Consider the following 13,165-nt stretch of genomic DNA (forward strand, 5'->3'; position numbering starts at 1 on the left):
GAATTCCAAAATTCAACAAACAAATAACAAAGTTTGGCCTAAAACCAATTTATGATCCACACTTAAAAAGTACAAGCAACGATTTTCTGCATTCAATAAAAAATTGCAACTTTTTGTGGAGTAGTAGTATATTTTCTGCACGTTATGATAAAGAGTACGACAATTAATAATTTTATGTGACGTCATCATAATTTATGACATTATGATGACATCAGTCACCGTTCACTTTTGCACTACTGAATAATCAGTATCCCTCCTGAATAATAATCATTATCATCATCAAGTAATAAACTTTCCAAGATTTCAAACAAGGAAGCATAGCTACCCATCGTACACCAGTCCAGAAATGAATTCATGATGGATTTCTACAGCAGCAGGCTTTCACTAATTTCCTTATTGCTCAGCAGCAGGTGACAGATACAAACAATAAAAGTTCTTCCAAGAACGATTAAGAATAGCTTAAAAAGACGACGTAATCAAACAATAAACTTGAACTCTCATATTATATATAGAGCAACCACATACAAACAACAAACAATGCATAAGCATCATCAAACTTATATACAACATATTTCATGCTTGACCTTATGTTAACAGAGCTGTAGGGTTGATTCAAGTAAATTCTACAAACTTCTCAACAGGAGCAGCGAATGTAACTGTTTCTTCTATTTATCCTTGTAAACTTCCAAGAGTCAATCTTTGGATTCCGGGGTACCAAAAAACAAAAAGGAAGCTGTGCATCTGTACTTGAAACTTGCAGTTGAAACACATCACTGTTTGGCAGCAGCCAAAAAACAAAAAACGAAGCTGTGAATATCTGTACTAGAAACTTGCAGTTGAAACACGTCACTGTTGGGCAGCAGCCAAGAGCCTCACACGACGCCTAAGTAGTTGTTTGCGGCAGAAGCCAACCAAACATAGGACAATGACCAGAGCAATAGCACAATAATCAAAAAATTTTAAAATCTCCTTGCGCCCTGCAGAACAGCAGCAGTTAGTTTTTGGTTAAATGGAAAAAAGAACGACCGGACAATAAATAGTGCACCAAAGGAAATCAAAGATGGTTCCCAGCACCATAATTAGAAAGACAACATAGTCTCAAAATGGAAGACTAGATAGGCTCCCCTTAGGAGATTATCAATTCTGTACATCATCATGATCACATGGTTTCGGACCAATACCTTCTGAATTTACATGTCAGTGTTTAATCATATCAAAACATGTCCTTTGAAACAATGTAGTCTAAACAAATGATCATTTGAACTTCTTATCACATTGATGTCTACAAGAATGTGAAACCTATTTAAGTCGCATCCTGATTTTCTATAGGCAACCAGTTTGTGCAACCGTACCAATATTAAAATTTCACAAAATTAGAGCTGGAGAAGCAAAATACCCAATGGAATGAAGTTAAAATTGCCCATCTCGTAGAGGAGACTCAGAAGCAACTGCAAACAAGAAAGAATTCAGAATTAACCTGGAGAAAGAAGCCATGAAGCCAATTTCAATGTAACACAATAGTACATAAACAGCTCGCAAGATGCAGATGTATATGGTAAACACATATTGACAGGTAACTGAATTGATGAAAGTTAATGGAAAGTTCCTCACAATTGGAAGTATTCGCCACCTTATGTTAGATACCACACCTGTCTACAATTTTCAAATGGATTCTGCAATTAGTTATGCACATACCTACAATTTGCCATATGGTTTCACAATTATTTTTATAACACTCCTTAATTAGCTAATTAACAACTCAAAATTAACTACATTTAAAATAAACAAAAGAAAATTCCTCAGAAACAGGGAGTGATAGGAATTAGGAAATAGAAATGTCATCGTAAGCTATTTAATAATTGAGAGAACCAATAAAAAGATATAGAGAGGAAGAAAATGCATCGTATAATTTTTACTGATTCAGAGAAAGCCTGTGATAGGATACTTAGAAATCTAACATAGAGAGTTTTAGAAAACAATTGTGACTATAATTAAAACAATTGTGAGAAATGAAGTGAATTTTCAATTTCTGTTGACTTACGTCAAGGTTTAGCATTAAGAATATCTTTTGCCTTGGCTATGGATGAACTGATGAGATAGAATCAGATTTCATGGTACTCCCTTTGTCCCAAAAAGAATGTCCTTTTTGGAGAGTAGAAATTTTTAAGGGGACATGTGGACCATTTATTGTCCCCCTGGAAAGTTACTAAATTGCCCTTTTAAGTTTTGAATATTCAAGTTTGAAATTTTAAACTCTAAGGACATATATGGAAAGATGTAAAATATATTGTTTGAAAAAGGAAAGTGGACAATTATTTTGGGACAACCCAAAAAGGAAAAATGGACATTCTTTTTCGGACGGAGGAAGTATAACTTATTTGATGATATTATTTAATTTATTTTCAGTTATGAAACTAGAGAAAAGATAAGTGTTAAACTGGAGGTTTGGAGGAAAGGTCTAAATCTTAAAGGAATTCAGATAAGTAGGAATAAAACTTTATATGGATTGTAACTTTAAGAGATCTAAAAATAAAAATAGAGATGTAGTGAAAATTGAGGATCAAGAGATACTAAAAACTGAACATTTCTGCTATTTAGGCTCGATTATTTACACCGATGGAGAAATTGGAGATTATTTGATCAGAAAAATCAAGGCAGGATGGATTAAATGAAAAGTGCATCTAGTATATTATGCGAGTGGCACGCCCCTCTTAAGATTGAAGAAAAGTTCTATAAAGCAATTATTAGACCACCAACACTTTATGGGACATAATGTTAGGAAGTTAAGAAACAACATATGCATAAAATGAGTGGCAGAAATGTGAATGTTGAGATGGATGTGCTGCAAAACAATAAATGATATAATAGAAATTAACGCGTTGGGAGATGGTTAAGTAGCACCCATTGAAGATAAAATGAGAGAATTGATTAAGATGGTCTGGACGTGCTAAGAAGACCACTAAGTGTATCAGTTAGGAACAGTGATGTAATCCATGTTAAAGTAATGCTAGAGGAAGGGGAAGACCAAAATTAACATGGCATGACACCTACGTAACTGTTCTGAAGTTCGATGTGTCAAGTTTAGTAATTTAAGCTTGATAGTAAAGCAATTAAACTTGAAACTTTAGCTTGACCTTGGCTATTTTTATTGGCAAACAAGCTTCTTAATTAGCTGAGAGCATGCTGTTCAAATAGTTCCGTAAAACTCAACAAAGCTCAATCCCCAGAAAATTGTGAAAACAAGATTTGCTTATTCTACCAAAAAAATTAAACTAAGAACAAGTTTGTTTCCCCTTTTTTTTTTTTTTCTTCTGTTTTATGTGAATAATGGTAAAACTAAAAGAACAATAGTTCAAGGAAACTCAATGCAGATGCATTCACGGTTTAGACAGCAGGGCTAGGACACTTTTTTAGCAGAATAAAGTTGTTGACTATACAATGTATTTGGTAGGTCAAAAGATCCTTCGACAGGAGATAATCTATTAGTTCATTGCTTTTCAAAGCAACTCTTTGCAATCAATTTATAAGCATACATAGCCCTTGTCTATGTTCCTTCTGAGTGCATGTGCACAGATGGTGAATTATAAAGAGCACCTGGATAATAGTCAATCATTCTGATTTCAGACACCATCTTCACCCAACTTCATTTCGTATCATCGTATGCTAGTCAAAGATAAATGCATACACCTGACAGCCACACACACACACACAGAACTTGTCTACTCCAAATCCGATCAAGGAGGGCATCCTAATCAATTTTTTTTCCCCCAAAGAGAGCTTCCTAATTTTTAATTGACCTGCAGCAGAAGCAAATCAGGGAATTCCATAAGGCAGCTCAAGTTAGTCTAACACAAATTTTTAATGTTATCTGGCTAAACAATCGCGAAGAATATCAGCACCAAAGGAACCCATGGTAACCTATTGGGTTTCACCCCCATAAAATCTAGCCATTTCATAGGACTAAAAGATTATCATGTGAGTTTGTCTCTTGATGCAACTACCATAAACACTACAACAGAACACCAACTTCATGCAAGTAAGATTTCATGGAATTAGATTGTCTGTACGTATGTATTGGGTTTTTTTTGCAAGCGAGATAGATATACAAGATTCACATGAATACATACAAGACAAATCCGAATTGTTCTCAACATCGCCCTCAAGCTCATGTGGTAGCCACTGCTTGGTTAGAGAAACATATGTATATCCTCTTTCTAAGAAGCACCAGATATGGACACGTGAGAGGATACACAAGATACGGATGCAATGATAGGACGAATCCTAAAAAATTTAAAACACGGACAAAGAAAGAGCATGGCAAATAATAAATATGTAATTTTATATATCTGATAATATATTATAAGGTATATTACACTGACACCCTTGAGGCTGTGCCTAATTACACATGGTGGTCAAATACGGGCCTAATAACACCGTGTACCCCTTAAATTAGGTGCATGTCCTCAACGACCCCCTCCCGTTAACCAGCAGTTAGAATCGTCCAATTTTTTAAATATAATGACAGATTTGCCCTTCCTTTCCTGAAAAGACATTAGTAGCCTTCTTAGATTCAAAAATTTACCAGTGTTATCCAAATTTCCTCGTCGAATTTGCCTTTCCCCTTCTTGCATGGATATGGCTCTTTGATGGCTCCCTTGTGCTTCTCATTAAAAATCAAAGCGAACCCTCAGATTGACATTTTATCATCCACTTAGAAATCGAGCAGCTCAGAAACATGGGACAACCAACAAATAAAAAGCTGGGGATATGGAAAGATACAAAGATTTTCCAACTAACTACTCTCAATCAAAACTTGTATTTAGTTCCTTCCACTTATATATATATATATATATCCCTGTTATTTCCTTTTCTCCGAACACTAACATGAATTATTGAACCTCATTATCGCCACAAATCTACGGTTTTTTTGGCTCAAAAACCAGATTTTTTAGTTTCATTTCCATAAGATCTGATTCTTCAGCAAACAGTGTGTGAGTGTGTATATATATGTATATACATATTTTGTAATTCTCATTGATTTATTGCTTATATCAGTGTCAAATTTTGTGAGAGGCAGTGGTTGTCGTCGAAAGATGATAATCTATAGACCTTTAACCCCTGGTCAAGTTTGTGATTTTGGAGATAATAGTCGGTTCATTGTCTAGAGCTTGTACATTGTCAGATCTTGCACTTCTTATATGACTCAATATATACAAACTGTTTATAGTTTTAATCAGTTGAATTAAAACACATAATTGTAGTTACATTGTAGTTTAGATAACTACTCTTTAAGGTGTACATAAAAAATCAAAGTGAAGCCTCAGGTTTTGTATGAACAGAAACCCTAATCTCACAGAAAAAGGGAGAGGAAATAGAAGGTGTAAGAGACAGAGAAAGATAGACCACCAAGTGTTTTTTATATATAAGGAGGTAACATGGTAATTTGTCTTAGAATATATTTTTTGTACTTTAATCTCATAAAAATCAGGGGTACAGTTGATATTTCATCCTCATTTTTGACGTCTGGTCAATGTAATAAATGCCATTTTTGACCACCGAGTGTAGTTAGGCCTAACCTCAGGGGGTGTAAGTGTAATTTACCCTATATCATAAGATTAATATTACTTTTCATTAAATTAAGAATAAAAAAATCCCATATCCAAATAGCTAATGAAATATAACAAGAATTCTATCATATAAAAATTTGTTATAATCAAAATCCATAACTAAACAAAAGATTACAGTTTCTATAAAGATTGAAATAGAAGGGGAGAGAGAGAGAGAGAGAGAGAGAGAGTAGGCTGAAGTGGAATTTCTCAACCCTTTTGAAAATTAGGGTTTTGTTGAAGAAAAGGAAAGAGAATTTAATTAGGAGAGAGAGAATCTGTTAACAAAAAATAAAGAAATAAGGAGAAAAGTAAGGTATTGAGAAAAGAAAAAATCTTTGGCGATGATAAAAGAGAGGATCTGAGGAGAAAGAAAGGGATTTGTGATAGGAAAAAAAGGCCAAAGAAAAAAAAGAAGATAGAGAAAGATAGTTTATTGAAAAAGAAGGACAACATTCGTCAACAGTCAAGCTTCAAGAGCTTGTTTGTAAAATAGAGCAAGATTCTTACCATTTTCTCTGCGTGAACTTTTACCTTAACAGTGTCATCTTGCATTCTTAAACCTTAAGCATGATTTACTTGACTCACTTGGACACTAAAAACAAAATATAACTTGCTTTTTTAACGAAAGTTGCCAAAACAAGACAATAAAGCTTCATTTGGATAAATGAATGAATTTGAAGTCAAGAATTTGAGCTTAAATAAATGATTGGCCATTGAAGCCGGATTTGGAATTCGCATTCTGAACTCAAGGTGCTCCCTAAATACTGCCTCCTACTCAAACAAGTGTATTGAACACTTGGATATCAATGTTAAGTTGGTATAGTAACTTCTTCAAGTATTATAGAGTTGCGATCACAAAGTTGTATTCCTTGGGAATTGAGCTTTGAATGCTTAACCTTGTGTTACACTGGTGGATGACTACAGTAGATAGATATGGGCTGCCGTTCGTAAGTCAAGGCATACAATGGCCATAAGTAATTTGGAGGGTCTCTAATCTATCATATGTGTAACCATATCCACATCACGAGGAAGATGGAAAATTCAACATGTGCCTTTTGGAGATCATTTATTGCTTTTCTTGCAAACCGTGTCATAATGGGTCATCTAATGTTCCAATGTTTTACCATTGTGGCAATACACGTGTCACTCAATGTGGATATACATGTCGTAATTAACCTACTTCTACACCCAACAAGCTATTTTCTTTAAAAAAAAAAAAAAAAAAGGAAAGAAAGTGATTTATTACTCATAAACCCTAAAGCAATTCTAAACCAAAGCTTGCTATTAAACTAGCTGAATGCAGCATGCATTATTTCAGAACTGTAAGCTTGTCGTCATAAAAGCCCTTCAAAAACTATAATTTACTACATGTTTATTAATTGTTTGTTTTGTCAAATACAATACACACACCCACTTCGTCCCAATTCAGACTTGGATCCTCCAACTTCCTTTGGTGCTAGAAGAGGTAGCACTCGGTACAACAATTACTCTTAACCAGACGAATTTTTCTCAGAATATGTTTATCCCACCACCTCCCTTCTTTAATTAGAATTTAGTGCTAAAATCAGAAAGAAAAATAATTCAAAATGATTTGGATACAACTGAAGTATTAATATGATGGACCCAGTCATTTTTGTATGCTAACATGGAAAGATTTACGGCTCATATGGACTCTGGCAAATAAGGGATTGAGGAGAAATGGAATCCAATCTTAGACATTAATAACTGAAGCATATAGTACACAAAAAAAAAATAATAATAAAATAAAATAAAAAATAAAAATAAAAATTTAAGTAAAGGAGCCTCCACCTTCCCTTTGGTGATGGAAGAGATGGTAAATGTTTTGCATGCACTCAAAGTACTAATAATAGAAAACCATCATATGATGGACCAAATAGTTTTTGTATACTTACATGGCAAGATTTACAGCTCAAAACATATTCTGGAAAATAAGGCAGTGGGGAGAAAGTATGGAACACAGTAATTACATGCTAATAACTACAGTTTAGAGTACACATCTAAGTAAAAGACATAATTTAGAGTCCAGGAAGTATACCTATTACATTATGCTACCTGTTATGTTGCCAGAAATCTTGACTAATTTACGGCAGTTACTCATCAAAATGTGAAACTATGTTTAATTTCACTTCCTCCACTTTCTGAAATATCTATCAAACTGAAAAGATATTGGCATACAACAAAATTCTGACACATTTACAGAAAAGTCCACTAAAATTTTGAAATCTATGATGCCAACTATTATCAATGATGAGAAAATAATACCAAAACTGCATGAATGACTCATATGAAAATCTGAAGCATGCTTCACTTGTACATTTTTTTTGCAAAGAGATGCATAAAATGCATGCATTACAACTATGGCAGTAAGATACCGAGATCAAATTCAGTCCGAGGAAAGAAAAAACAATTAAATCCGCTACACATCAAGAGAGAACATTTAAATGTTAAAAATAAGTACCAATATGTTTATGTAAAATATTGCCCGAGTAGGAAGAACTTACTGCAAGATGGCGCATCAAGTAATAGTTTAATCTGAGTCTACTAGGATCCATCAGTCCTAGAAACATTCTCTTCATGACCAGTGGCAACTGAAGCACTTTCTGTTGAGAAAAGAAGAAAGAAATTTTTTTTATATGAGTTTATAATACAACACCATATTCTTGTTAAGTGCTTGAAACAAGAATAAACAATAAGTCTCCAAGAATGCATAAGGATTCATGCAAAAAAAATTGCGACCAAATTTTTTTAGTATTCTTTCCACAGGGTAAGTGGATATTAGTTCTCCTCTCCCCCCCCCCCCCCCCCGCCTCCCTCTTGCACCGTTGGTAAGCTCATTGAGCAATTAAAAGTTAAAAGTGTTGAAATCTAATATTGCTCTGGCTCTTGCTAGTACACTAAATCATGAATTATGACAATGGGTAGTGATTTAATGTATTAAAATTATATCTAATGCTACCGTGTTATTTTCACCCTTACCACCACAAAAAGACAAATTAATGGCAAGAATAAACATCCAAATTATTGGGGACACTCCTACATAAGTCATATGAATCAAAATTTATATGTAATACTACTATAAGCTTAGTGAAATGTAAGATCAGTATATTCAGAAACATAGAAAATTATTTTGAGTAACTTGACCCAGTAGTGATTTAATCATAAATCCCCTGCCATTTGTTTTTTGTCAAAAGTTTAAAAGTAGGAAAGGAAGATGTACAAGAGAGATTCAAATGAAGGCCCACAACTAGCACCTTGAACTCCTAATTAGAGTTCTAAGCAGGAGTACAATAATGACCAATAACATAAAAAATGAAGCAAAAAAGTTATAAAAAAAAAACAACTCAGAGAAAAAGACATCTAGAGGCTATGTGGAGAACAAACCATCATCAAGAACAAGTCTGTTAAGGAATATGGTATTATCGCCTAAATTAGAGTATGAGAATAACAATGTGCCATTGTTTGTGAGACGGCTACAATTTTTGACAATGATACAATTCACATTTATAGTTTTTTACCTTCCTCTATCCACACAGCCAGTCAATTTTCTTGAGAGGACCATACACACCCTTAATTTAATCAAATGAGATTCTTTCAACATTGTTGTTAGATTGCAAAACTGTTTTCCGCAACGGATAAATTGAAAATTATAAATTTTCACAGCCAGTCAACTTTTATGAGAGGAACAAAAAATCCTTAATTGAAAAACTATACTCAGCATGCCAATGATGATAGTATTAGTGTCGAGGGGGTATTGAGGTAATGACATTATTACTGTAAAAATCCTAACAAACCTGCTTCTCTAGCGATTTCGGTCTCAGCCGCTAATTGTCAAGGCTTCAATCTCAGAGGTGGATTGAATTATTGTGTTGAACTCTTTGTATGAGTACGCAACAATAGTTGACATATGTCAACACACGAATTCACACTCACCAAAGCTAAGAATGTTGAATGCAAATATAAATCTAAAGATGCACTCTAAAACTCATAGAATATTCTCTCTATATATAATTATGTATATGAGTTGCCAATAGAGATGTCAATCAATCTGCCCAAATAATGTATATATAGGCAACAGAATCGTATAGAGACATTAGGGCAGGCAAAGTTTAAAACCAAGTTGGAAACTGATTTTCCAAATAGCTCAATTGATCGAATCAAGAGGGCCTCGATCTATCCCTCAATAGATCAAAGTCTACTACAGTTCAATACTTGGAAAAGTTTTCAAGAAGGAAGTTTTCAAAACTCTTTCGATGCAGAACTTAAGAAATTTTGGGAATCAAATCAAGTTAAACTCATGAAAACATGGAAACCCTAATTATACATTCATGAACACCAATTTTGTGAGTGTATCAATGTGTTAAATTACCTTTATGCCCTTGTGAACAAAGAATACCAAATTATCCTTAAATGAAGTATGAAATTCCATCTTCAATCTTGGGAGGTAACAAACACTAACTTTTGAAAATTTCTAAACTACCCTAGAAATGAAAATAGTTACCCAAAAAAGCTAGAAATTAAAACAAAAGTTACACACTCTAGTTTTGATCTACGAAAATTTCCAACATAAGTCTATTGACCTAACAAAAAAGGAATTAAAGATTAAAGGAAGTTACAAAATAGTAGAAGGATATATAGATGAAAACATAATCAAAATAGGTATATAAATATTAATGTCACGGAGGTACGAATGTGCAACCATATTGGTGCGCGTCATTGTGAGAACAAAAACTTTAAAAGGCGGGAAGCAGCAAAAGATACATTTGTTGTTGAAAGAAAATTAAATGCCAGAAATTCTCCACCAAATTGCAGCAAAGACGACTGCATATTATTTTGAAAATATCTTTAAGTTGACATAATCAGCCATTTTTGATATTAATGCCAAATAGACAAAAAAAAATAAAATAAAAAATTGTTGAGAGAAAGAAAGTCTAACAAATCTATAAATAGACAAAAAATGTAAACCCACCTGATTGAAGCCGTGGATGCCACCAACAAAAAGGTGATTATAACTCTCAACATTTTTTAGGACCTTAATAACTTCTTCTTCCTGCTGAGTTAATGATGCTGCTGGTGTCAACTTATTGATGAGGCAAGTGCAAATAGGGCACTTGCAACGCTGAAGTGATGGTGCTGCGCTATAGTTCCAGTACTGCAAAATGCAATTGCCTGTACAAGGAATTACACCAGCTTTATGAAAAATGCTTCTTTTCTTCTTCTTCTTCTGTAATTTTAGAACAAATAGTTTTAACACCAAATGATTAATTATTTCAAACTCAAAGATGCAATTTGGTGGTGATTAGAGTATATGAGTTCTCTAGCTTTCTTAACTTCCACAACTGAATTTAGGATTAATTATTTTCCTTTCAATTTTATCAATTAGAAGAACATCATGTCCTACTTGAGAGTTGAGAAACAGTTTCTTCCCAGATACAGGAGCTCTGAGAATTTCTGCTAGGCCCATTTGAAACAAAGTTAGAGTTAGCATAACAGAATGTATGACCATCCAATCAAGGGATGGCTTAAAGACAATACTTAAGTCAGAGGACAAGTACGAAAGAAGGGACGTTCTTCTTAAAAACACTGTATTTTTTCCCTAAGACTTCTTGTGTTGATGTGAAGATACTACCGGGAAACATAATATCCCAAAAGCAATATATTTTGAAGTGCAACTATATATTTTTCTGAAGCTTATTAAAGAGGTCATGTTAATAATTTGATTTCACCATGATTACACACAGAGGTCAAAGGAGCATCAAACAAAAAGAAATGTGGAAAAAGTAGGAACTCTTTTCTATATTTCCACATCAATAATTATCTTATTTAGAAAAGAAAAAAAAAAAATAAATAATTTTTTTTTTTTGATAAGTAAAAAAAGAAATAAATAAATAACAATGCCTCCAACACAAGGCCATTAAAAATTCATTTAACCCCAATCAATTTTTTTTTTTTTCCTTTTGGGTAAGTGACCCCTATTGAAATTGATTACACTGCAAACTGGCGGAAAAGAAAATAAAACTTGTTCTCTGTTTAAGCATAACAATAACTTCTTCATCCTTGCCTTTGTCCCATATGGATGGGGTCGGGCACATTTATTGTTCAAGGATAACAATAAATTAAATAAATAAAATCCTCAACTGAACAAAATGAAATGGTTAAAATAGCATTTCAAGTGAAGTTAATCAAATCCATGTCCCTAAACAAAACAAAATAACTAAGGATTTACTGATTTGTTTACTTTCTCCTGTCTTTAATTCTCTCAGAAACCAAACTATGTTCTCTTACAGAAAAATCTATCCAGCAATAAGTGCATCATATATTTGCCCCATTTGTTTGCTAAGAAAGTGTAAGAAGAGAAAGAAAAGAAAAAACAATATTTCTGTCTTCTTCTCTTTCTTCTTCGGTTTTTCTCTTCTTTATTCCAAGCAATGAAACTCAGTAAACTTATCAAAAAAATGGAACTCATTCAAGGTTTTAAACTACACAAAAACCCAGGTTTCATAATTTAATTCTCTTGCCCTCCTCCACATATTCAAGGTTTTGCAATGCAATGCGTATGCAAATCAATAATAGGGAATTGAAAACAATTTGTTATACAAAAACTCACCACAATACCAGTGCCCACAGTTTGTTTTGCAGGCAATGGTGAAACTCCCGAAGCAGATTGGGCAACAGTCATCAGCAGGAGGCGTATCCGTCTCTCTCCTCATCTCTCTAACAACCAGGGTTGTGGGGTCCTTGGGGCTTCCAATCTCTCCGTTTCTCTCTCTAACCAGAGAATCGGGGTTTTCCACAGCTTCCTTTCCCTCTCCAAACATAGAATTAGGGCTTTCCATCTCCTCCTCTCTCTCTCCAACCAGAATGCTAGGGTTTTCCATCTCTTGCATTCTCTCTCTATTCAGGGTTTTAGGGTTTCTCACCTCTCTATTCCTCCCTGCAATATGAATATCCATTTCACTTTTTCTCTCTCTAGCCAGGTTGGAAATGGAAACCAACTTTCTCTCTCTAAACCTTGTTCAGAGTTTCCATCTCATCCTCCTCTCTCTCTAACGAAATGAACAAATGCGTCACTCTTCTGTCTCTCTCATCATCTGAGCTGTTGTTTACCATTCTTTATTACGCTGAAGGCGGCAAAGACCGGGAAATAAAAATAAGGGATATTATTACCTGAACTAATTTGTCATACGGACACAGCATAATCTAGGATAAATGGATAATATTAGATGTAATAATTATCTTATCAATTACTCCTATTTGGTAATTTACTTTTTTTAATAAAAAAATAAATAAATTATAATTATCATTCCCTTTTTCTTTTCTCATTTTCCTTTTTTTTTTTTTTAATCTTTACACACACTTACTTTTAGCCTTTTAGGGGACCTTCTAAATAAATAGCTGAAACGGGTGAGCGATTAGCCATTTACCCAAAAGCTTGAACTATTGGGTAGTGCTGCATACCCACCCATTTATACCCAATCACTTTCCCATCCGATTCCGATGTGGGACAAATGACCCTTGTTACATTCTCCCCCACCCAA

General features: G+C 34.0%; 1 protein-coding gene across 4 annotated transcripts; it reads right to left on the minus strand.

Annotated features, from left to right (window-relative positions):
* Positions 1–473: 473 nt before the first annotated feature.
* On the minus strand, positions 474–12,745 carry LOC132300465 (uncharacterized). Of its 4 annotated transcripts, none has more exons than XM_059797543.1 (6): positions 12,235–12,745; positions 10,597–10,796; positions 8,132–8,230; positions 1,612–1,653; positions 1,397–1,448; positions 474–977 (listed from the first exon to the last, which is right to left on the minus strand). In XM_059797543.1, the coding sequence occupies exons 1-6, from the start codon at positions 12,578–12,580 to the stop codon at positions 847–849; spliced, it is 870 nt and encodes a 289-aa protein (XP_059653526.1). In that variant the 5' UTR covers positions 12,581–12,745; the 3' UTR covers positions 474–846. The 4 variants fall into 4 exon arrangements, with proteins under 4 accessions (XP_059653526.1, XP_059653527.1, XP_059653528.1 ...); XM_059797545.1 differs by having other exon boundaries at positions 855–977; positions 1,353–1,448; XM_059797544.1 differs by lacking the exon at positions 1,612–1,653.
* Between the last annotated feature and the right edge of the window lie 420 nt (positions 12,746–13,165).

This window comes from Cornus florida, unplaced genomic scaffold (assembly GCF_030987335.1).
Source record: "Cornus florida cultivar Cherokee Brave unplaced genomic scaffold, ASM3098733v1 CherokeeBrave_3.0.0_Hap2_Chr03, whole genome shotgun sequence".
Lineage (NCBI taxonomy): Eukaryota > Viridiplantae > Streptophyta > Magnoliopsida > Cornales > Cornaceae > Cornus > Cornus florida.

Bases quoted from the DNA above. Each gene is read 5' to 3' on its own strand.
- LOC132300465 (XM_059797543.1), bottom strand. From the start codon at position 12,580: ATGGATATTCATATTGCAGGGAGGAATAGAGAGGTGAGAAACCCTAAA. The intron at 10,797-12,234 runs GTGAGTTTTTGT...TTCCTTGTACAG, and splicing joins CTGTGGGCACTGGTATTGTG to GCAATTGCATTTTGCAGTAC. The intron at 1,654-8,131 runs GTAAGTTCTTCC...TGAAAATTGTAG, and splicing joins ACTTGATGCGCCATCTTGCA to ACAGGTGTGGTATCTAACAT.